This window comes from Perissodus microlepis, chromosome 9, assembly GCF_051167445.1.
Source record: "Perissodus microlepis isolate ML-2025 ecotype Zambia chromosome 9, ASM5116744v1, whole genome shotgun sequence".
In the NCBI taxonomy this organism is placed as follows: Eukaryota; Metazoa; Chordata; class Actinopteri; order Cichliformes; family Cichlidae; genus Perissodus; species Perissodus microlepis.
The window spans coordinates 9,549,530-9,576,120 of NC_140469.1; the positions used below are offsets into that span (position 1 = coordinate 9,549,530).

A 26,591-nucleotide genomic window follows, 5' to 3' on the forward strand; every position below is an offset into this window, starting at 1 on the left:
GCCATTCAAAACTCTGCTCAACTACCTGAACTGGTTTCACTTTAGCACTGCAGCCATTTTTCTTTTCTTTTCTTTTTTCAAATCCTTCATAAGAGTTGCCGTGTTTTGACTTCTTCGACTGCACTCCACATATCCCGCTCTATTTCTCACTCTGCCTCGCTCATGCTTTCTCTGGGTTTATTGCTGTCTTTTGGGGCCATGAGGGAGCCATCATCATTGCCAGACGGTATGGCTGCTGTGTATAAATATCAAGCAGCACTCTTTCCCCAATGTTTTCCCGGAGACTATCAGCACTGCATAAACATTGAGGTGCTGTCTACAGAACACACTCAGACAGCTCATCACCATAAAACCACACATACACCTGTCCATTCGGAAAAAAACAGAGCCACACAAACACACGCACGCTTGCTTTCCTTACTGGTTGGAGCCAGTACATTATTGTAGCCTCTAGCTTATTTTCTTACAAATGTTATGTATGCAGTGTTTTTTAAGGAAACACATGTCTGCTGTAGCCCCGCGTGCATGTTAACATGGCTCGGCATTGCTCAGAAACAAAAGCGATTGCATTTATTCCATCTGACACCTGCACGAAATACACTCATGCATACTGTAGTGCACTTTTCAGAGCCTCACTTCTCAGTCTTCGCTGTTATTCACACATGCAAGCGCAATCACAAACAATCTATAGCGCGTGTCCCCCAACGCACACGGCGGTGACAGATGGTAGCGAAAAACTGCCTTCAATAATAACAGCCGTTACAAAACGGTTAAAAATGTATCCTTTCGTCAGCTGAGAGACTCCCTCCAAAATGTATTCGCCACATTACATTTGCAGCATTTAACAGGTTCAGCTCTTTTCTTCTCCGAGCCTCCTTAGAGTCGTAGAGGTGTTTGTCCTTCCAGATGCACGTTCAAGGTCAACCTGAAAGCTTCCCGCGTAGCCGGGAGTGTGGATGTAAATGTACTGAAACACAAATACGAACCTGATAATAAGAATTTTAAGAGGGGTCGCGTGGCATGCCGTTATATTCTGATACACGCGTCATCAAACTGTAAATACTTGAGTGTGATGACGCCCTGTAGTTTGTCCTGTTTCTCCAACATTTCTTTTTCATTGCAGGAAAAACAAGATGAAAACAAGAAAAGCCTGGGATGATTGTGTGTTTGTGTCTGCATGTGCACATGCATCACACCTGTGACCTATTCATGCTGTCTGGAGGTTGCTGTAATACAGAGGCAGAAGGTTATATATGATTATATATAGTCGCCTTGAGGTGACTGCTGTCATTGTTGGTCCTGTGCTGTATAAACAAACCTGAACTCAGTTGAATATTGGCCTTCTGTATTATTACAGCTAAAGTTATACTAACTCATTCCAGTGTGTTACCATGGCTACATGACAGCAAATTACCACAGAAAAGCACAATGCTTTTAAAAATATATAAATGAAAAATAAATAATACATGCATGCACTATGCATTTGTGTAAAATGTACTCGTGCACATTCTTGCAGAATACAATCGTTCTCGCCTCAGATCAGAGCAGATTCAGATACAGTCATGAAAAAGTTTGGAGACTCTCAGCAACAGTACCCTGACTATTGTCAGTGGTCAGAATGTGTAGACACTTCCTGCAAAAAGAAGACATTGATGCCATTGACCGGCCCTTACATTCTCAGACCTGAATCCAATTGCGAACCTCTGGGACATTGTATATAACTGCATTTGACATCCCCTAATAGCACCACAGACTGTCCAGCAGTTCACCAATGATCTGATCTAGATCTGGGAGGAGATTCCTCCATCTACTTCCCTCCTGTTTCATGCTATTAGTAGTAATAAGGACACTAGCAAAAAAAAGCAAAACTCGAGAAAAATCGGTCTGGTGGGATAAGTAGGGAGCAATTCAATTCAATTGTATTTATATAGCACGAAATCACGACAACAGTTGCCTCAAGGCACTTGCTACTGTACAGTAAAGACCCTACAATAATACAGAGAAAACCCCAACAATCAAATGACCTGCTGTGAGGAAGCACTTGGCAATAAAGGGAAGAAAAAACTTCTTTTTAACAGGAAGAAATGTCCAGCAGAATCAGGCTCAGGGAGGGGCGGCAATCTGTCGTAACTGGCTGGGGGTGAGGGCAAGAAGAGGGGATGGTCTGTGGTCACCACCTGCAAAACCATTCAGTTATGAGGCTTTATGTGGCCTGCTGTCACTTTATTTAACGCTGAAGCAGATAATATAATTTCACAATGGTTTATGCTTCCTAACTGGACTGACTGATATCCCTGAAGTTTCACTGATTGTGCTAAACTGTGATGATCAAGTCATGCTTTAATGGGTTTTTTGAGCAGTGGATTACATTTTTCTCGAGGCGAGCACAAAGTTCCTGGATGAGCTGTAACACAGAGGAAGTCAAGAAGTACAGTTTGGTGTCTTAAGAAGAAATTAAATGTTTTTATGCCACGGTGTAAACGTGTAAATTTCACTATCAGAAATGGGTATTTTAGCATCTTTAAGGGTTGACTCAATTTGGAGGAAGCCTCTAGTGGCCATTTGTGTCCCTGCAGTTTTTGGAAGCGCTTTGCAACCTGACATCGTTTCTTTCAATCATATAGTGCAACCTAACACGTGTATGCAGAGAAATTGAGAATAAAATTGTAGTTTGGGTGGATTATATTCATGAAATTCTATTTTGATTATATATTTACAGTGACTGACTCATTTTTATTTGTACGTGATTTTAGAATTTTCTCATGCGATCATCTTTTGACCTTAGCAGTTTCACTTACAACAATATAAGATCCCCTAAAACTGAAAACTTTCATATAATTTAGATAAGTAAGAACTTTATTTAAACTTTTATTAGGCTTTCAAAAGTTTTCAAAAATATCAAATAAAAATGTGGATTAAAGGGCAAATATAATTCAGTGCCTCATGCAGTGGCACTGACATAAAAAAAAAACATGGGTGTCTTAGATTGGAATATTTACCTCACTATAAATGTGCTATTGCTTCAAGGCACCGCTGGGACACGCAGATACAGAATATATATGTGATGTTAGTTAACAGGGTAGAAAGGGTTGAAGCCGCCTCAGGGCGAATATAAGAGAAATATTAGGAACATTAATTTTAAAGTGTGTAAATGAACTCCAAGTAGCCTTTTATTTTCACTCCAGCAGATTTTAATTTTAAATCAGTGTTTTGACTCATGCACAAGTGCAAGTTCATCACAGCAGAGGTCTCCAGGAGATCCTGGAATTCTTCCGTCCCCTGTGATTTGTACCGGGAGGCTGGCGCTCACAATGATCCACTCCAATTTGGCAGAGGAGATGAGGGAAGGTCTCACTCTGCGTGGTAAGCTACTGTCTCGGTTACATTTCATTTGCCCCTGTCTTCCAACTGCATTAGCCCATCACGCCTTGTAATATTGAAGTGGGACTGGAAGGATTTTCCGGCAGTGTATAACTTGAGTTACAGGATCCTCACCGCTGTAATGAATGCTGCAGACGGGCAGTATGACATGCCATTTGCCTGACATCAATTATCTACATGACTATCACATTTCTAATTTGACATGTTAACCACTTGATTGCATTTACTCCACCGAGATGTTTGGTTCTGAGCAAGTGTGCTGTTTTAATGTGGGGACATTATGGCAGTATCATGAATAAATGTTCAGTTTTTTTCCCCTCCCTATGATTTAGATGCTGCAGAGACACAATTTACTGCTACACTTAGCTAATACCTTAATTCTGTAACGTACTTCTTCAATTACAGGGAAGAAGAAAGAGGATGAATTCAGCTATTTATAGTTTTGTGTTTTTTTTTTTATATGAAAAGCACAGAGCCCTGGAGTTCAAAACACTGTTAAAAACGTGCTGGTTAACACTTGACACACAAATGCAGCACAAAACCATCTGTTTCAAGTCACAGATATTTCAATCAACGCTTAAAAATAAGACGATGGGGAAAAAAGTGATATGGGAGCAAAAAATAAGTTTTCTGTACTTGAGATCCTCATACTGCAGCCGATGCACCCAGTTCAATCTCTGATAACAAGAAGTCCCTGTTAGGGCTTTACTTTAGCAACGTTTCACATCTGTGCTGCTGCAAATAATGAAAGGACTCAAAAGCCAGGGAAGAAGGAGAAAAATCGTTTATTGAAAACAAACGTGGCTAATTAGCTAACATTAGAGAGCCGCTTTACATCAATCCATCAGATCATCTTATGACATCATACCAATCAAAGCCTACTTCTAGTGTCAGTTTAAACAGGAGTTGCTGTTGAGAAGAAGGGATTGGTTTGATTTGGCTGCTGGGCTTGCACATGCAGCTCTTTGCTTTGCTAGACGTTCATGAATGCAGCGTCAATACTGCTAATAAAATATTAAAAAGACATATAAGCCCTTATTAAAGTTTTTAATTTGGTAAAACAGAAAAAACCCCTTTAAATATGCATCTTAGTTTTGTTTACGTGTATTTTGGCTTATATGACACAGCAGATAGTGAATATATTATACCATATCTCTCTCAGATTGACTTCTCTTTTTATTGGCTCACTGTTAAATCCAGAATTGAATTTAAAATTCTTCTTCTCACATATCAGGGCTTGAGTAATCAGACCACATTTCTTCTTAAACACCTCATAGTCACAGTTCCTATGGTTTAAAAGTAGAATTGGAGGCCGAGTCTTCAGCTTTTAGGCCCCTTTTCTGAGAAACCAGCTCCCAGTTTAGATTCAGGAGACAGACTACTTTTCTACTCATAAGATTAGCTCTAAAACTTTCCTTTTTGATAAAGTCTGTCGCTGGGGCTGGATCAGGTGACTCTGAATCCTCCCTCAGTTATGCTGCAATAGCTTTCTGGGAGGTGCTGCTGCCCCCGCTACCCGGCCCTGGATAAGCAGAAGAAGATGGATGTATGGTGTTTATACACCACTCTGCATTTCATCATTAGTTATTATTAATCTCTGGCTCTCTCTCCCACAGTGTATTTTGTCTTGTCTCCCTCCCTTCACCCCCAGCTGGTTGTGACAGATGGCCGCCCTGGAACAGGAAAAAGAAAAACTCCCTCTTCCTGTCAAAAGGGAGTTTTTCCTTCACATTGTCGCCAAGGGCTTGCTCAAAAGGAATGTTAAATTGAACTATAGCATAAAGAAACATGAAAGTCTGAGGATCCTTGATGTAGATGTAACTTTTAAATGCTCTTTGAGAATCAGTGAGGATGTGTCTTGTCTGACACGCAACTGTGGTTCAGGGTTGTTGATATGATGCACTTACACTTGGTAAGTATATATGTATGCAGACCCCTACCCCCACTTCCCCCACCCCCAAGCCCGTGTGGCAGAGGGATGATGGAGATGTGAGAGGCAGCGCTTCTATTTTGGGGTCTTTGAGTCTAGCTCACGCTTCGCTCTGCCTCTCTCCTTCCCCCCAAACCTCAACTGGCAATTGTGCCATTCACAGCGCACCCATTCCCCAGTGTCCCCTGAAGCACCTCCAGTTGTATTCAGCTCCCATTTGTCATTCCTGGGAATGTGGTGGCGTCAGCAGTTATGCCCCAACCTCAACTGACGGTACCACACCAACAGAACGGGAAAATTTCAGCCCCCGCCTAAGGTCACCCTACTCCCTTATTACAGTTTTATATCTTCAGAGTGATGGATAATGATGATGTTGTTGCCCTATTTCGTCTGCTGTGGTAACCAAGCTCACGCGTGAATTGCTCATTCAGTTGCATTTCATTTATGCGCTGGCTCACTGCTCACAGATGTGTTAGCTCCAGTGGTGCATTTAAAAGCAGACCCAAACTCTGCTTCATACCAATGTGGTTCTGCTAATTGTATGCAAATGTCAGGGCTACCGTCCGTGCATAATTTAAGACGTTTTGTGCACTACAGAGTTTTTAGCAGAAGACTTCTGAGTTAAAAATAGTACAGGTGTAATTAATAACAAGCTGTTTTAGTGAGGCAGCTAAATGGACACCCTACTCATTCAGTTTCTTTCTTTCTTTCTTCTTGAACTGAGACATGCATTCATTTGTTACTATAAAAATAAAAATGTTGATTAGATTAGGGGTAGACACATTGTAGTATATAATGTGCTTTGACATTGTATGTGTTTATTGTACAAGCTCTGATTGTAACAGGGGAGCAAGAACAGGAGGAAAAGCCAGTTAAGAAAAAATAAAAACAACAACTGCAGCAAAAAATGAGTCCAGACTAGAACAAAGAAAACAAAGTGGCTCTAGTTTAAATTAGAAAAACTATCTTCCTAATTACAAATATATAATAAGCAAAGCACTTAAAGAAAACACAGTTTAAAAGATCTGACAGCAGGCACTGCTTTGTGTACCAACACGGAGCCTCATGCGGCAAACTAAAGAGCTGTGGAAAAAAAAAAGCTTAATATCTCAACATTTAGATATTGTTGTTGTAAGCAGGGAGCAGAAAATGGAAAAGCAACCTGTAATTGTAGCTCGACAGCTTTTGTACGCTCTCAGATGGTCTGTGATAGGCTGCGCGATCCCAGATTCACCTGCCAACTGCATGAGGTAGGAGGATGACCTATAACTAGTGCCCACAGAGCCTGAGCAAGCACAGAGGAACAGAGTAGGGCGATGAAGTAATTTTGGCCTGTTGTAGCCACACATGGTATACGCCGTTTGCTCACCATTTTCTTTCTTTTTTTTCACCCCCTATTTTTTGCCAAGCATTTGCCTCACTACACTAAATCCTCTTAAGCACAACAGTGGGCGAGCGTGCCATCATTCATAACGCCCAACCCTGATTCAGAGCGTTTCGAGCCCAAGCTGCCACATTTAGTTGAACTGTACAAAAACAGCCTATTAAAGAGCTGAAGCTCACAAGTTTGGCTGCAGATTTGGATGATAATTCTCTTGGTCCATCACAATGAGCGGCCCAAATTAGCATTTAATAAACAACAATCCTCCATCCATCTTTTCTATTTATCCAGGTCAGGGTCACAGGTGGGCTGGAGCCTGTCATATGGTACGGTATAACCTGGACAGGTCACCAGTCTGTTGCAGGCTAAGATGGAAATGCAGACAATCATGCCTAACTCATTATGATTAAAGGAGGAACCCAGAGTTCCTGGAGAGAATTCAGTTACATTTTATTGTCTCTATATTGTGCTAGATCACAGCAACAGTTGCCTCAATACTTTAAATCAGAATCAGAATCAGAATACTTTATTGATCCCTGGGGGAAATTATTTTTTTGTTACAGTGCTCCATTATAAACCAACATAAACCAACATTAAGACAAGACAGACAATACGCTAACTAAGAATAGTACAATATATACACATATATATATATACATAAGTCACTCATTAATAAATAGCTGGAAAAGAAACGTGTAGTTGTAGCAGTAACCAGTGTGTTAAGTGGTAAGGTAAAGACTCTACAGCAATACAGAGAAAACACCAGCAACCAGACAGCACCCTATGAGCAAGTGCTTGGCAACATGGAGGAGGAAAAACTCCCTTTTAACAGGAAGAACCCTCCAGCATCACAGATAGGTGGGGTTGGGGTGAGGGGAGGGAAGTAAGACCAAAGACACGATGTGGAGAAGAGCGAGAGATTAATAATAACAAATAATTAAAATGCACATAAGATCTGCACAGGCTATTTGAACCCAGGTACTTCTTGCTGTGAGTCAGCGGCACTAATCGGCTCACCTCCCTAAACAACAACCACATATGTTAAAAATTCACACACGAGAAGACGTTTTCCTTAACTGATTAGATTCTGCACACAAACAGCTAGACGTGTGGATCTCTGAATAATGGATCACGGTGGCTACAGAGACAAGATGTTGAGGCCTCCAGTAACTTGTTGAGCAGCTAACGGCGGCCCTCATTTAAAAGGTTGACAGCTCTGCTCTCATCCCTCGCAGCTACAGCGTTCACCTACAGAAACACAAAGGCCCAGCGGCAGCACACACTGTCGACAATCTAATAAATTAAACTCAATTAATTACCGTATTTAGCATAACTCTGGAGTTTAACAAAGGTCTTTGTGGTAGATGTATACATTATAACAATTGTTCATTTTGATGAGCAGGGATTATAAATGAGGCAATTAACGTGCTGTCAGATCAGAGGGGAAAGGGCCTCGCTGCTCATTCTCTGAATCCTTCATTTTTTTTTGCATGTAAACTTCAGCCTAGAGTGCAGCAGCGCCTGGTGTCAGGCTGTCAGATGGGGGGGGGGGGGGGAGCAAGGTGGGGCGAGGGGTCAGCCGGGCGCTGGAGTGACCGGGACAGCAGTGGACGGTTGACCCCATCAGCTGAGATGCTTCGTCCTTCCATCTTCTCATGTTAACCTGATTTAACTGAACGACGCGCACACGCTCGCACACACGCACACACACGCTCGCACACACACTCGCACACACACACACACACGCGCATGCAGGCTGCCAGCGAGTTAGGTCCCCAGGCGAGAACTGGGGCTGCAGAGAGGGGGAACACATTAGCCTAATAAGGGCCATCTGGTGGCCATTCATTAACTTGACCATCCTTGAAGTCCCCGACCCAAAATGTCATTTTTCACTTTGCAGAGAAATCCGTTAGGTGACAAGAAAGAACTTGGGCCAAATTACCGGAGATGGAAAACGGTAAGACAGAGAGCAGAAAAAGAGGTGGGACTGAGGAAGAGCGGCGGAGCCAGCCAGAGTTTGTGGGTAAAAAGAGAGTGACGGGGAGTGGGAGCTCAAGTGAGGCCAGAAAGGGAGGTTAATTAGCAGATACTGTGTACACTGTGGACTCATCCAAAGCATAGCATTAGTGGCACAGTGAAACACTTTCACACCATTAGCCGACTCTTTATTTTTATACACCCATTCAACCGTGCGGGTCTGAGCGGTTGACTTTTTTCTATACAAAAACACAGCGAAATGTACCAGTGAAAATAACACCACGTGAGACCCTGTGAAAAACAGCTTCTGGTGGAAATGTGTCTTTTTGTGGAAGGATTAATGTAAAGACACCGTGACAGATGACTTTGTAGTATATCTCAGACCTTGACTGACACTCATTTGCTATGATAAGTGATTTTTAAATGAGTGTACGCTCGCACTCGCGAGACGCAACGCCCTCGTGCAACGGGGGGTCTGCGCGGGTTTAATCAAGCTGTCTGAGTCGATGCCTGCGCGGAGAAGCGCCATTCATTCTCAAAGCAAAACATTCTGCAAGGTCATATGCAAATGCTCTTATTATTTCTCACGTCTTAAAATGTTTTCAAGTGGTAACATGAGTCATCTGTATCTTTTTTTTCTTTCCCTTTTAATCCACGGCGTTAGGCGGTCATTTCTTTTCTCTGCATTTCCCAGAGCAGATGCGTGTATTTATGTTCAAGGTTGTTGTTGGTCCTGCAGGTAATATTATGTTTGTAGTGGGACAGTTTCATTAGAGCGCACCGAGAGCCTTATCGGAGTAAAGTGTTACACATCTCTTCTCTGAGACCTTCCCAGCATGCAAGGACACACAATCTGTCTGTTCAAAATGAATCATAATCTCAACACAACTGATGTTTACAGTAACAAATGGTGGGGAGGATAACATTACCCATCCCCGCTCAGCGCTGCTGTCAATACTCTATTATTACATTGTTGTGTACTTGAATGGTTGCTTGAGAGTCAGCTCTTTCTCTTGGCGATCATTATCTAACATTTCTTTAGTTCATGTTCTCAGTAACAATCGAGCCTTCGTCTTTTTCCTCTGTGCATGTGTAGTGCACTTGTGGCTCCCCCTGGCTGCTTGAAATCCTCCAGAGTTTCTGTATGAGTTTTGCTGAGGTCTGTATGGACTAGAGTTGCTACGGGCATCAATTAGCTTGTTAACAAGATCAGTACCACAACTTTCTTGACAATATAAAGGCAATCAAGAAAGTTATCACAATGTGTCAGTAAGGAGGCATCAATGTCTGGTATTGCCAAATACAAAGACAGTGGGAAAGTATGTAAAATTAATTTAAAGGTCTGCGACAGCTGGCAGCCCATCCAGCCCGCCTCTCGCCCTGTGACAGCTGGGATACGCTGCAGCCCTCTGCACTGGATAAACAGAATAAAATGAATGCATAGTTTAAAGTTTTGGAAACTCCAGGACAGTGCATAGTCAGAAACAAAGTAACACATTACTATAATCACATTACATTTTCCAGTGATGTGGTAATGTAACACATTACTGTACTGAATTCAGTAATTAGATTACAGTTGCAATAATGGCATTACCAAAGTTTTTCAGTTAACTGTGCGCTGGGTGGATAAAAAGGAAAATAATGTCCAACAAACATGTTTTTTCCCCACACGTCACACACTGATAATCAGCTGATTTCAGTTCCAGTTTGGGAGGAGGAAAATGGTAGAGCGATACAGATTTAGAGGACATATGGACATTACTTTTATTTTATTTATTTTTTTATTTTTACTGCACAAAAGGACAACAGCACAATCAGGACAGAAACAGCTGCATTTCTCTGCTAACTTCAGGTCTTTGAAAGCATCTGCACAGACAGCATGCTAACATAGTGAATTACTTTTAGGAAAAGTAATTTCTCTGTGAATTTCATATTCCCGTGGCAGCATGCTAGGTGCTTGCTCAGATTTGAAGTTTAATTTTTGACTATAGAAACAAGTTTTCGTCCCACACAGAGTGTACAGCGGATGCTAATGTTTTTGTCACTTTTTAGGGACTCAAACTCAAAGTAATGTCAGTACTTCCAAGCTTTAAACCAGGGGTGGGGAACTCCAGGCCTCAAGGGCCAGTGTCCTGCAAGGTTTTAGATCTCACTCTGGGTCAACACACCTGAATCAAATGCTTAGTTCGTTGCCAGGCCTCTGGAGAACTTCAAGACATTTTGAGACGGTAATTTAAGCATTTAAATCAGCTGTGTTGGATCAAGGACACATCTAAAACCTGCAGGACACCGGCCCTTGAGCCATGGAGTTCCCCCATCCCTGCTTTAAACGCTGCACGGTCGCACTCTCTCCCTCACTCCATATTATCCATTGTTGATCAACACACGTCTGTTGCTACCACGGACATCGCATGCTTGTACGTCATTGTCATGAGACACTCTCACAAACAAAATCGCATTTAGTAACGTAGCAACGCAGCGTACTAACAGGAAAGGAACAGTAATCTAATTACATTACAAAAAACAGGAAAAAGGTATGTTCTGTTGCTTGCTAATGAAGCTCTTCCTAGGCAACAATCTCAGTTACTGAGTGCATTTGCTCATCAGTGAAACTTGACAAAGGAAAGATTCTCAGCTGGCTGGACACAACTTTTAGGTAACTGCAAGTAAAGGAAGCAAGTAAGATGTTTTCCATGAACTTTAAATGAATTTTAAAGATCTCAGTGTCCCTCTTATTCGTGCTTCTCTGTCACCCGCCTAAACCTTTCAGTTTTCACCACCTACAACCTGCATTCATGGAAACATTTAACTCATATTTTTGCAGAAGTGTCCTGACTTTATTTTGAGCTGCACAGCCTAGTCCGTCATGTGAACACAGAGCAGATCCACTAAGGTTAGTGGGTTGCTCAAGGGCACTTTAATTCCAGTGGATGTGAAGCAGAGAGGGATGTTTTCATTTACTTTCCCTGGTTGTAGCAGCTGAGCTGCCAAATAACACACTGTGCTATCCAAACCCTGGAGGTTGCCCAGCAGTCCAGTTGCCAGGCCAAGGGACCTTTAGCTATGTTTGTGTCTTTACCATCCAATAACCTGATTTTGTTTGTTTCATTGCCAGAACCTTTGCACGGATACTCCCATCTGTAATGCTGGACCACAATACAGATGATTATGCCATCCTTATTAAAGCTGCAGGGATGCCGACGGTGGAGCAAACTGTATTTACAGCCTCAGAGATGCTATTTTGCTCTCCCAGTAAAAAGAGGATACAGAAATGTTGCCTAATGATGGCACAGATGACCATCTTGGCCCTTATTTATGGTTATCAAGCTCCATGAGGCAACAACCTCTCCCTCAGATCGTTACCTTTTTACTCCCATCTTCCACTACATGGTGTACCTGCAGGAACATCAAAGATAGCTGGAATTAGCCCGCCTCTTTGAAGGCGAACAATGCTACAGTCATGTTAATTCTCCTACCCCTGTCTCTTCTCTTTAAAGTGAAAGAAACTTCAGATAGAAATATCAGGATCTGTCAAGCATGGCCTCATTTTTCTCAGGTGCCAGAGAGGAGATAACTGAGCAAGCATGAACTTACATAAGGCATGAACACATCAAGCCATGGCTGACAATTTCATTCACAAATTGAAACAAACTAAGAAACAAACAAACAAACCCCCCCACAAAAACAAATAGCCGGTTCCGACACTTCTTTCTTTTTCCCAGCCAGTTTTCTCTTTCCCACTGTGGGATGTTAAAGCCAAAGCTGTGAGTCTTACATGTCTCAAAGTGTCTGCACATCAGGTGTCTTGCCATGAGCATGGCGCCGAATCAGTTCTATTTCTGACGAGACAGATGTCTCTGGTCTTATTAGTGTGACACAGACAACACAGAACTCTGACATAACTGGCTTTAAGAGAAGACATGTGAATAATGCCGGTTGCACTGACAAATTACTGTCAAAACAAACCCACACTGAGTGACAGTAATATGACAAATGGCTTTTCACTTACATCTCTGATTCATTTACTTAGTTAGCTATTACACCCAACGATTCTTCTTCATACGTATCGAGACAAAGATAAAAAAAATACAAACAGGCATGTGGGCTTTGTGACTTTCTGTTTGACCCCGCATTTGTTCAGTCTATCAGTATACGTATGTAGTGTTGATGCAGTGGTTGCACTTGCTGTTTGTCCACGGCACACACTACATCTGTGGAAAACAGCCAGTGTGTACTCAGGTTGATACTATACACACTGCAGGGAAGAGCATGACACAGAAAACAAACACAATCTGTTACGTCAAATCTCCGCACTTCTGTATTCAGTCATGTGCTTTATTTTTGACTTTGACACGAGGATACAGCTTAGTGAAGTGGGATGTGAGACTTTGCGCTCAAAAGACCTTATGTAAGTATTTGTAGGGGAGTTGTACGACTCCTAAAAACATACAGCGATAATGACGCGTGCTTCTCTCAGTATGGCTGAAGAAATGAAATGTTTTCAAAAAACATTCACAGTACAAACGTCTGTTTTATTTGATTTTTTTCTTTTATTGCAGTGGGTTGGGACAGTATTCACAGTGGTCACAACTGAAGAAAGAGTCAAGCTAAGAATCTAGGTAAAAGTGAAAAATAAGAAAAATAACTGGGAATATCAAACTAACCTTCATATTTGCAGAAACATCGCTGCACTGGGCTATACCCTATTTTAGTTTGGCCCCTGGCAATACAGCTAGCTTAGCCTGCGTTTCATTGTGTTGCCCGAAACACAGTGAAACTTCAAAAGAGCTGCAGCTGCTGCCCAGAGTCAGTTGCTCCTTACACTACAGGAAACAACAATTAAGCACTAAAGTGATTTACAGCAATCCATAGTATTTTACTCCAAAGACAACGATAACAACAGAAAAGACAGTGAACTTGATCTCAAACTGTTTAAAATCAACACACTCTCCAAACATCAGAAAAAAGTCCCCATCCTTCATACCACACTTGGTACATCCCCCCAGGAACTGAGCTATAAAAGGAGTCCAAAATGGCCAGGACTGGTCTGGCACTTCCTGTGTCCAAACCAAAAAAAGGCCGTGGGTCCAACTGAAAAGCCGCTGTTTCCCAAGCTTCCTTTAACTTGACATGAATGGAAAATGTATTTAATTTAAGGAAATTTGTGAAAGAGATTTTTATAAGGTGAATTGTGACTGTGGATATTTGCTGTATCGAAAACTCCATACCCCTGGATGCAGAAATGATACCAATAAATACTAAAACTACAATGACAGACATAATGATTGCAAGCTGAATCATGGTCAACTTTGATCGTTAAATCTTTTTTTAAGTTTTTACAAAACCCAACACCTTAACAAGAAGCAGATTTTATCACAGCAGCCTAATCTTCACTGCTCAGCTGAGGATTTACTCTAACAAAGCCTGTTGTTGAAGATTCAAAGCATATCAGCAGGTTGTGTCATCAAATGAGACACTCATTAATGAATATTCACATGCGCTTTGTTGATTGTTTTCAATGACGCTTGGATATCATAGTTCTTTCCTCGTCTCTTCTCCTTTGATAATGGATGGTCTTATTACAGCTGTCTCACTGATACACTATATGAAGAAAGATGCAAATATTTGTGACAGAATGGGTCGCTCTGAAGAGCTCCATGACTTCTAGCACGAGGCTGTAACCGACTGTAATTGTTGCTTCAAGTCATTTTACTGGAAAGTGGAAGCGATCATTTAAAGTTAGAAAGCAAATTCACAGAGTGCAAAAAAAAGTCACCAGTGACTCAAAATGTGCAGAGCAAACCTCCTCTGGCATTAACATCAGCACAGCACTGTGTGCCAGGAGCTTCATGGCACTGTTTTTAATGGCTGAGCACCTCCTGTAGTTGTAATGTGTAGTGGCCCAGTACTTTTGTCTGTATCCACGTACTTCTGAGTCACTTCACTTAGTTGTGAACCATCCTAAACAAGTGTGACTGTTCGACCGCACCCTAAGAGCAGTCACTACATCTCTACTAAGAGATAACAAGCACAGACAATGTATAGGTGTCTGCAGCACTGCCTACTCTACCTTTATTTCCATTCATGCCCAAGGTGCCGAAATGACATAAACAGCCTCAGTGTGCGTAAAATAAAGTCCTTCTTGTGTCTTTTTTAATGTACAACTAATATGCAGAAAAAATGTCACATTACTGTGATTTGGATTTTTGTGTCTCCTCTCATCATAATGTGTATGTGTACTTTAGAATTATTGGTTTCCAGAAATTGAACCGCATTTACCATAATACTCCAGTCTTCATTAATATTTATTTAAAATGAGCCCCAGGCATTCTGTGTTGCCATCTGATATTTGTATATGCACCCATAACATTAGCGAGGCATTTCCGGCAGATCCGGGTGCATACAGACGATTATTCCTTAGGTGTATTGGAATTCCATTCATGGAATCCCAAGCTATATCTGGCTGTGGTTTCCATTTCCAGGTGCAACCATTCACAGTGCAGAAGAAGCCTGTCACTGCAACATCAAACCTGCTCTAACCATGTGATGGTGGCTTGTGTCACTTCCCCTTCACTCCAGACTCTCCCTGCCATTAGAGCCGTATTTGACATCCATCAACTGTGTTGAGCCACAATGGGAATTCACTCTTTACATTTCAAACACTTCCCCGCGAAAACACATCAGGGGTGTCAAGAATTTTAAAGTTGTGAAAAAAAGTATGAAAAAATAAAAAGTTCCAACCCCGATGGCTTTTCTCCACGCAAAATTCTCACTGCAAGTCGCAATCGCACTTCTCAGTGACTTTGTGTAACATGTGCTGTGTCCCTTTCACAATGAGGGGCCCAAACTAAATTAACTGAGTGGACTGACTGCATATAATTCACAAGACAATGAAGTGAATAACTTTCTTTTTAGAAGTGCAAAGTGACTTAGTTGTGTTCCTATTGTAGCAAGGGATAAAAATCAGTAAAGCACAATACCACAGATACTAAGACTATACTAATTCAAAACCAGGCTTTTGGTACTGCTGGTTGCACTGGTTCAAAAATATCACTGAATGTGTCGTTCCTCAATCTCTGGCACTCTTCCACAGTGTGTCTTTGACCTGTCTTCCCCCAACTGGTTGCGGCAGATGGCTTCCACTTCCTAAGCCTGGTTTGGTCAGAGGTTTCTTCCTGTTAAAAGGGAGTTTTTCCTTCCCACTGTCACCAAGGCGCTTGCTCAAAGGGGTAACTTGACTGTTGGGGTTTTGCCTGTTTGTATCTGGGTCTTCAGCTTGCAATATAAAGCACGTCGAGACAACTGTTGTTATGATTTGGTGATATATCAATAAAATTGAATTGAATGGAATTATGACAGTAAAACATTTCCCCGAAGAAAAAAATGGACACAACACTAAAACACTGCAGCTATTAAAAATCCTAGATGTGTAACACTTAATCACCAGAAGGGAGACATATTGCTGTGGTAACATCACCGTGGAAACTCTCAGGTGCCCTGGCCTCCAAAGGCATCTGTAGCTTTGAAAAATGGAGCCTTGAAAGTATTCATTAGTCAGCCAAGCAGTGAGATTACCCTGCTAATGCCAGTGTGATTCAGAAATAAATAAAAAAAAGATGTGGGACAAAGAAAAAAAAGTTTTCAGCTGTTCAAAAGAATTATTTCTAAAGGAAAATATGGGTATGGAAGACTTTCAGTCCCGTTCTGCAAAGGCCTCCAGCTGAGTAGCAGCTTAGTATCCATTAATGGTCTCACTGTGGAGAAAACCGGGCAATGGAAAAAAAGCAGCGGCCACTCAGCACCCACACTGTAGAAAAAAGAAACACTGATCAATAAGTGCTGCGTGCGGTTCGATAAGTGCATTGATCATCGCGCAAACAAACACATCACAACCATAGCGGGAATAATAGTGCTGGGGCAAAGTAAATTCTTTTCAGCCCGACCTAATGTGAGTGTACTTAGGCTTGTGTTCACCCGCCCTCCGAGCATCAGTCAATGAACATTTGAAGTACAGACACTGATGCTAAAATACACTGAAAAGAAAACAGTTTGACATGTGTGATGTTTCTGTTGATGCCTGCGGGTAGTATTGTTTTATCTTAAACAATGTCACGATGCAGTGTTTTTTCTTTTACTGTTAGAAGTCTGTTAGCTAGAGAAATATGCACAGTGCAGTAGTCTCTATGATTATTGTCTAAATATGAATGAATACAAGGTTTATTGCCCCACCCAAATGTTTCTCTCAGACCTGAGCAGCACTTTTTGCTCATTATCTTGGCTCGGCCTTCAGCTTTGGCTTTGTTCAGTCTTACTGCTCTGCATTTTGCAGATTTGCATTTCTAAAAACTGACTGTAGGCTGTACTGCTTATCCAACTCCAAACAGCAGAGAAGTTAACAACTAGCTTTAAAACATTGCAAAGCTTTTAGCATTTAATGCATTTTCCTGAAGAATTGGGCCAAAATCCAAAGGAAAACAGCATTTTTTTCTGGCCACATGCTACTTTATGAATGGCTATGGCTTGCTGCAGCTCCGGAGGACGAGCGGGTTATCTGCTAATTTGGAGGCTGGCAGTTTGATTCTTCGTTACTCCAGTTGCATGCCAAAGGAACCCCCAAGTTGCTCTCCGATGCATCCAATGGAGGATGAATATGTGCAAATGTTAGATAAAAAAGAGCATGGGTGAATCAGACATGTTGTATAAAGTGCATTGAGTGCTCCAGTAGTGTAGAAAAGTGCTGTATAAGAACCAGTAAATTTATAATGTTTGCTGTATTGTTTTAAAATGAATAGTATGGTTGTACAGGAAATACAGTTAAATGCATAATTATTTGGACAATTTTCAGAGGTTTTAAAGAAAAGACAACGTAGGATTTGATTTTCAAACTGATATATATTATGATGTAATTAATGCAACGGTGTGGTGTTTACTAAAACTCTCGGATGAGTTTGAAGCTTTCTGATTTACACCTCAAGATCAAGGTCAGAGGTCAGAAGTCAAGTTTTCTGAAAATCTTGTGAATGCAATAACTTGAGGACGAAGTCACCTAGGATTTTCAAGTTGATGCCATAGGTGCATCTACTAAAAATCTCAGATTAGTTTAAAAGTCTGCGACATTGACTGCAAGGCCAGAAGTCAGAGTTCAAGTTTTCTGAAAATACAATTTTTTCAGAGGTTCAAAGGTACTTGGACACACTTTCTGTAATTTCATATATATATATAAATCGTTTTTAATACATTAAAATCTTTTGTTAGTTAGCTATTGAGATGCTCGGCCTGGGCTTTACTTCCACCTTCAGGTGCTGCTTGTGTGGGGCTCTCTCTGCATTTGGTTTTACTTTACTGGGTTGAGATCAGAGACTAAGGCACTGAAGAATATCTAATTTCTTTGTCTTGAGAAACGTTTCCTGAGAAAATGAACCATCCATAAAATCTTAATTGTCTGTAGGTACATGACATCACCAAATACAGTCCATCTCAGAGAGTGATGCCGCCAGCTTCCTGATTTCTTTGAGTCTGCCTTGTTGCACCGAGACACCTTGCAAAGTCCTTGAAGTTTTGATTTGACACTCACCTTTTTATCTTCGAAAATGTGACAAAAAGGCTCGTCCCCCCTGAGCGTCGGTGGCCTGTGAGTGACACCAGCGGATGTTATATGACAGGAGAATTCTACCTAATTACAGCACTTTCAAAGACATCTATTGCCGTTGCAGCTGAAATGCCTTTGCTGAGTCACAGATTCCCCATAGATAAATTCCACGCTGTTTTTGCTACAGGGCAGAAATAAAAAAAATAACACACCCGTGGCCCCTTTAAACACTTTTTACCAGTCGTTTCCACAAAGCACGTTACAGGGGGAGATAATCCAGTGGCGGTAGATGGCTCGCTTCGAGGTATTTCGGCGATGCTTCATGGTTGGGTCAGGCAACAGCTGCTGGAGGTGAGATATCTAGGATGAAGTCCTCTCCCCAAACGACATCAACTCTATTTTAATTCTCCACGCAGCATGGTGCATTGACACCTGGGCTGAACACATGGTTAAAATTAGGGCCGCTGTAGGAGACCTTGACAAACAAGTGACTTTGACTGAATTCATCAGGGCATCCCTGGAGTCACAAAAGTGTTTTAGGAAAGTTGTATTAATTTTAATTGTCCATATGGCCTGATTTCAGTTTTTCAGATTTCCCTAAAATGGTCTTCCTCATTGTCACATATTGTGCCATCTATAGCGTATTTTATGGTAGCGTCATTGTCTCTAATGTGTTAAACTGAGCTAGATTTATCTGTGTCTGGAAGGAGCTCAGTGTTTTTAAAAATTCATGCTTTGGAAAAGTAAAATATCACAGCTTAAATAGTGTCTTTTTTATTATATTTTCACAAAGAAATCCCAGCACCCGAACGTAAAAGTTAAAAAAGGCATAAAAGGCTTCACTTTTTCATTTCACTAGATAAAACCACATTTCGCAGAATAAAAGGTTGTGAATGGAATTTATTCTTGGGATTTGGATGTGAGTTGGTGGCTGTGAGCAAAATCGGAATCAATTAATCGGGCATATACGAGCCAACTTGCCAGGAAGCAAGTATCTGTTGTTTTTGTTATTGATGCATTAGCAGAACAATCAGTGGCCCTGAGTTCTTTTCCTCCCTTTGAGTTAAACTTGGAAAAAAAAAGGAAAGCAAAAAAAAAAAAAAAAAAAAAGCTGGAGCAATGGCTTGAATATTTTACGTTATGGATGAACTGTCGAGTGTCTGACAAGACCCACTATATAAACTTTGAACACAGGCTCTCCGGGACACATCGATAGTTGTAAATATTTAATTTGGTGCCTCCGACAATGCATGCCCACTGAAACAAATCTTTACCAGATTGAATTCAAGATAAATAGCACGGAAATATCGCAAAAGCTGATATACAGACTTTTATGCTATCATTTTGTCAGGTTTGCCTCTTTGGGGCTTTCGCTTCACGTATCGCATATTAATTTATTTGAAGTGTCAGCAATTTTAAGAAGTAACAGAAGCTGCGTGCCCCTTTATACTGCGTGTGCAGTTCTAATTAAGATGGGAATGCATTTGTGGACATCATAAACACATATTTCTAGTGGTTAAGTTTGACTTTATTTGTATATTACAAAAAGGCAGATTAGTGCGAGACTGTGAATGCATGGATTATAAAAGCAGCCATTATAAAGTACATGAAAGCTTTAAGTGAAAGGCATGATCTATTGTCATGATATCTTTTTGGATTATGAGGCATTTGTGCATGAATAGGTTCTAATCGAACAGCTGCTTTTGTGAAAAAGCAGAACTACACAATATTACTATGTATGCTATATGTACACATCCACACAAACATGTCTCTGTGCAGATTATTATACAGTTATTCTATGCAGGCTGTGCTTTCTTGCAGTCTGGACTGAAATGACTTTACTGCATTTTATTGAAATGTTAATGTAGTCTCAGTATGAGTTTTCCGGCTATAATAGAAATTGTGTTTTCTAAAGACCTTCTTTTTAATATATACAGACATCATTTATAGCGAAAAAATAAGAAAACTTGCATATTCCATTTGTTACTTTGATAAAGTCATTAAAGCTAAAATTGTTGTCACTCACACTTAATGACTTAAACCAGTATTTCAAGTGTTTGTTTGCCGATATTTCTACAATGTGGTTAATTGTCATTATTTAAATTTCCAAACAGCTACTAAATTTGAATGGATGATTTCTGCAGCGATGCTCTTATGATGTGGAAAAAAACCAGCGATCGCATCTTTTCTTTCTTAGCATGAACAAAAGATCAACACGGGCTTAATTTTTTAACCTTTTATTCATTTAAATTCTCAAGTGTTAAAGCAAGAACAAAACATTTATAATGTCCTTTGGTGGGATTTTATTACACTTTATTAATACTGTATATGTAAACTGATATTCTTTGATGCCAGCACGTTGCCAATACAAAGGAAAATCAACTGCACAACGAAAAGTAATAAACAAAAAAGGTGAAAAAGGAAGTGAAAATAAAAGAGAAAGAGAGAGAAAAAACAACCCAACTGCTTCTGCATTTGAATGACTTAAATAGATACAGGTTGCCTTTTTTTCAATCACAGTTCGGCAAAGATACAAAAGGACTACATGACTCTCTTTTTTTGTTGTTTTTTTTGTTGTTTTGTTTGATCTGTCGAGAAAAGAACTTGCAAATACACTGATGGTTTTCTATGCACTTCTCGTCTGCTCAGGTGAATACTATCCCCTGACCATGACAGTAGGGAGAGTGGTGGCTCTAAGATAGAAAAAGAATCAGACAGCTTCACTGGAGTATCTTTTCGGAAGAGAGGAAAGGGGGACGAGGGATGGGACGGGGGATTCTTACATGTGCATCACTAACATTGGACAAAAGAATCTTTCAACCAACAAGGGTTTTACAGAGTAACGTTCACGAAAGCACAGGTCAGTGGCGGCGTCTGGGGGTGGAACTAGGATTGGAGGGAAGGGAGGGGGATGAACGAGAGGATGAGGCCGAGCTCGAAGGAGAGACAGAAAGATAGAGACAGAGAGGGATCAACGTGGGCAAGGTTTTGTGTCACAATGTGGCAGTCCGGACAGATTTCCTTCTATCCACAATGCACTGACAGCAAAGAATGCATCCTGGGGTTTTTCACCTCTTTCTGTTTGTTATCACGCTGAAGTGTAACGGGTTTGTTTCTGAGGCCAGTCTTTGCCATTCAGCGGGGACAAGTTTGCTTTTTTTTGTTGGTTTTTTTTTTTGTTTTTCTTCAGCATCAGTCCAGCCAACATTAACAACGCACAGAAGCATCCCAAAGGGGTCGGCGGCCACCGTCGGCTTGTTCGAGAGCTGATTGGTCGCAGCTGTTGTTGCCGTGGCAATATGAGAAGAAGTGAACAAGTCTGTCATCTTTAGTTATCTCCTCTCAAAATCGAAGGGGGCTCGTGTACTGTACCTGGTATGGCTTTTGGGGGGAGGGAGAGAGGTAGGGTAGGGGTCGGGGTGGGACTCACCATTCTCTGCTCATTTTACTTTTGTTAGGCAAACCCTCAGTTACTCATATTTCTAATAATATCTGTATTTTTTTTTTAGAAGTATAGTTTTTCTTTTTAATTATTTCTATATATTCTTTGAAATTAAATGAAAAGTTTCTGCACTCTTTTGACTGGCACATTCCCTTTATTGTCAGTGCGAGTGTCCATTGAGTCTGGAGGCGGAGAAGCTCAGAACATTACAGTCCAGAAAGCTCATGGTTGTTCTTTTTTAAATGGTTGTTGATTATCTGAAAGGGGAGGGGGATGAGCTTGGGTTAAGGTGGAGAAGGTGGGAAGTGTGCGACTCCCACCAGGTAATGGGTCTCTTTAGAGCACAGCGGGCCGGCAGGAGGCCTCTCTCAGCAGAGCCGAGCCTAGCAGCAGCAGCAGCAGCAGCCTGGAGGTGGATGGAGGTGTCAGGTGAGCCTGGCCTGAATCTGGGCCCCCACAGCCTCCCAGCTCTGACTCGCAGTGGCGCTTCTCACACAGCAAACCCGTATAGCCCGGTGGACAGCTGCAGCGGACGTTGCTGATACACGTCCCACCATTTTGGCAGCGCAGGAGTTCGTTGTCACACACCCGGGCTGCGGTGGAAGCAATGTAAAGACAGGAAAGACGTGTGAGAATTTAACACACAAACACGTGTTTGGGTGACACTTTGCTTGAAGTGTGTTCTGGTGCATGAAGGAGATTCTCTTCTCATTAGCTCCCATTATCAAACATCACAGCAGAAGCTTTAAAGATGGCCAATTATGGAATCAAAGACTGACAAAAAGTGTTCTTCAAGTAAAGCGTTGCCACATTTTATTACATTTTTGATGTCTATGAAATCTTAAATTTGAAAATATGCTTATTTATGGTCTTGATAGTTACAGTACAGTAAATATGGAGACAAGGCTTTGCCCAGAGACTGGAAATTGCGTTATACTGTCCTAATTGTGTAGTCTATAATTTCATGGGTGGTTATTTGCCAATAATCTATACACCAACACATGCTGCCATTAAATTACAGTAAAGTAAATGTAGTTTGATTTGGTAGCCTAAAACCATTAATCTTCCATGTAGCTAGCATGATCTACAACAGTGTACCTATATGAAACCGCATTCCTCATGATGTACAGGGGCTTGGTCTTTATAGCCTCACATATCTAACCCACATTTAAGTTGTTTTATACGGGAACGCTGCCATATTAAGCATTTTGAGAACCATGCTAGCTGTTGTGCTGGTGGCTACTGCACGGCTAAAACTCATCACTGTTCTTGACAACAAAAACAAGTCTAAAAGCAACCTAACAGAATTTACAATCAGTACACTGCTGAATTAATCACTAACTTATCAACATCCCCTCAAGTCTTTGCATAAGAGAAACTACTGACAATCTGTGCAACCAAATAGTTTTTAAGCTAACTGCGTACTAAATGAAGTAGGGCAACATAACTTCCCTTAATGAATTGTGGGTCGACTCAAGCAAAAGAGTCAGATTTCTTCCTCTATGGCCACTCAGACACTAAACATCTCTCACAATGGCCTCCATCTACATTTGCATGTACCAAATCCTGACACTACATGACCCCACACTGGCAAAGCGTGTAGTTTTAGGGAAATGGCTTCTATAACAACTGAAATGCATAATAATTTTAAGTTGTGACATCACCCCTTAATAAGTAAGTTTCATGGGTGCTGGTGGGCAATGCTCTTTGTCTTTGAAACCTTTGAGCACATTCAGATTAGCTGGCACAGCCTGGTTTTGATCTATTTAATGTGCAGAGGCTTAGATCTCTTAATAAACTCAAGAAATCAAATAAGCATATTTTCCAACATGTTCAAGTATTGCTTCAACATTTGGCACATTTTGGATTGTAAAATGTATAAAATATAGATTATATGTCATATCTAATAATTAAATCTAGTAAAATTATAAAATTAAAGTATTAAATGAAATTGACTATTTTATATAGGAAAATAATTAAATGTGATGTAAAATTTGAACAAAACACGTTTGTAAGACAGCGAAAATGCTGTGTAATGTTGTTGCTTTGAGCTGTGGTAAAGATGTACTGTACACAGAGGCTGAGATTAATCTTAGGCGCTATACAAGTGCTAATAAATTCTAATGAATATATACACATGTAATTAAAAGGTGGTGAACACTGGCTTTATCTTTATCACCCCTTAAAGAGTATAATGCCACTCGAAATTAATTTCACTGTCTTTTTTCATCATTAGTACTTACATTTCATATATTCCCCATCAGTTTAACTTTACAGCCTCTAATCTTTAAACAACACCAAATTTCAGATTTCAGGACATTTTTTCAGCATCTAAAAAGACGCGTCTATTTGTTTAATACCAAAACCTTATTCAAGCCCCATCAAATCAGCTACGTTACAGCACAGAAATCCACACTTTCCTCAAAGCCTGCGAGGCTTTCCCCAAACACCACTGACTTTAGACAAACTGAACGTCAGGTGAAAATTGGTGTATATTTAGAGCTGGGACACCGAGGCCACTCTATTCCCAGCGGAGGCAAGCTGTCAAGCAAGCTGGAGGCAAACAAAGCTGCGCTGCACAAACTAATAAACCAACAGAGACAAATAAACACTGATAAACACAGGGGCCACTTCTGCCCATTTCAGTCCTTTATAGGAGTGGAAAACAATGCGGTGAGCAATCTATGAACTGTATGGGACATAAATATCACAAACAAATATAAGACCTCTCTCCTAATAATCAGGATTGGATGCATGCTGTCTCACAGGAATAGCCAAATAGAGCTTTGATGGGAGCCTTGTTAAGAAACATTGACTGTGCGAATCCTATTTGTGTTTCGTGGGAGAAAAGAGAGCTGCTGTTTGGCTCAGTAAGTTTCGCTCCAGGCCACAGCTCACCAATTACCACGCACAACTACATCCAAATAAGACATCTGAACTCTATCTTTGTTCCCCCTGTTTTGTTTTTTTCATCTGACATATCAATTGCATGACCACCTCAACCACTCAGGAGAAACTACAGTAATGAGTCAATATGAGACTGCAAAACAGACTCTTTCTATGGAAAGCCTTTGTTCACTTTGATTGCTCCCTGTGATGAGGCAGCGGCTAAACTTGGTAATTAGATTGTCTCCTCGAGATGACAAGGAAGAGCGATCAAATGTATTAATTAAAGAATCACGAGGCCTTGATATGATCAGTACACAGGAGAGACTCCTTTAATTAGACAATAACCTTTCGTCTCGTCTATCTTATCCTTCCTTGCTGTCACAATAGAATGATAACGCGAATTTCTAAGAATATTCAGACTGGCTTTTATTCAGAATGTGCTCTAAATTGATTAGAAAAAAATTGGAAAAAAGACGTTGGACACGGTTGTGAATGCCCACTTTTTTGGACTAAAAATCTCAAACTATCCTAGTCTGATAAGATATGATCACGTCTTTAAAAAGGCACATCTTTAAGGCCAAATCAGACTTGCTGTTTGATATAAGCAACGTCGGATTTAGTCTATGTTCAGGAAAGTAATCCATACTTACAGACAACCACTTCCTAACTTGTTGATTAAAGCTTGGAACATTTTAAAGGTGAGATTCGATTAATTTGTCTAAATTTGAGGTAAAAACTACATTTTCAGCAGTTTGACTGGTTGTTGATAGGTTAGGCTTCAGTCACACTGGACTTTAGACTAGTCAGTGACCCCCATTGGAAAAATGTGTATCCCTGCTCCAATCAACATGTTTGAAAATATACAGCGTTTACTTACTAAGACAAATAGTCTCTGATTTCACTGTTTCAATTCAGTATAATTCAGTTGTATTTTTATAGCTTCAAATCACAACAGCAGTTACCTCAAGGTGCTTTATATTGTAAGGAAAAGACCCTATCACCATATAGAGAAAGCCCCCAAAATCAGATGATCTCCCATGAGCAAGGTGACAGCGGGAAGGAAACATTCCCAGGCTCAAGGATGGGAAGTCATCTGCAGCTGCCAGCTGGGGGTGAATGGAAAGGAGGACAGCAGAAAGACTGCTTAGCAAGAAGCTGGCAAGTGTTTGCAGACCGGAGTGTGTGTTCCCAGTCACCTTTCTCACTCATGTGTTAATAGACCTCTCTGCATTGAATTGTACTTGTTATTAATCTCTGGCTCTCTTCCACAGCATGTCTTTATCCTGTCTTCCTTCTCTCACTCCAACCGGTCGCAGCAGATGGCCCCGCCCCTCCCTGAGCCTGGTTCTTCTGGAGGTTTCTTCCTGTTAAAAGGGAGTTTTTCCTTCCCACTGTCGCCAAAGTGCTTGCTCATAGGGGGTCATATGATTGGATTGTTGTTTTTTTTTCTGTGTATGTATTATTGTAGATTCTACCTTACAATATAAAGCGCCTCGAGGTGACTGTTGTTGTGATTGAAAAATTGAATCCAAAACTTAAAAGATCATATAGAAGTTTTTAGTGCAGCACTGTATATCTCTTTGTGACTGATTTGCGACGGCCAGCAACCTCCCTCACCAACAGGCTGACAAATACATATTGTTGCCTAGCAACCAGCTGGGTACAGAGGGGGAGGCCTGCCTGAATGGGGTTTTTTACAGCAACTACCACCAACCTCCAGCAACCACAAATTTCTCCATAGCGACTGGTGGTTGCTAAGTGTTTTTTTTCTTACTTTCAGAATAATCCCATTAAAATAATTTTAAGAATCTTTCTGTTCAAAGGAAATTTTAGTTCATTCTAAAGGAAATTTTAGGTCATGGCTATTCCCTGGAAGCAGAGTGATTCATCAGCTGAAGGGACTATAAAGACAAATAGATAGTGATGATTTAAAAAAAAAAAACAAAAAAAGGAAAAAAGATCAATAAAATCATCAAGATATAAAAAATAAATAAAATAATGA

The 26,591-nt window shown here is 40.8% G+C and overlaps 1 protein-coding gene across 6 annotated transcripts in view; it reads right to left on the minus strand.

Annotated features, from left to right (window-relative positions):
- Nucleotides 1-20,479: 20,479 nt before the first annotated feature.
- Nucleotides 20,480-26,591, minus strand: part of ntng1a (netrin g1a) — a 117,994-nt gene continuing 111,882 nt past the window's right edge. For all 6 annotated transcript variants that reach the window (XM_084938935.1, XM_084938934.1, XM_084938937.1 and 3 more), the window contains one exon: nucleotides 20,480-22,293. In XM_084938935.1, the coding sequence (XP_084795061.1) occupies nucleotides 22,037-22,293 (257 nt within the window). In that variant the 3' untranslated portion in view covers nucleotides 20,480-22,036. The remainder of the gene's footprint in view (nucleotides 22,294-26,591) is intronic.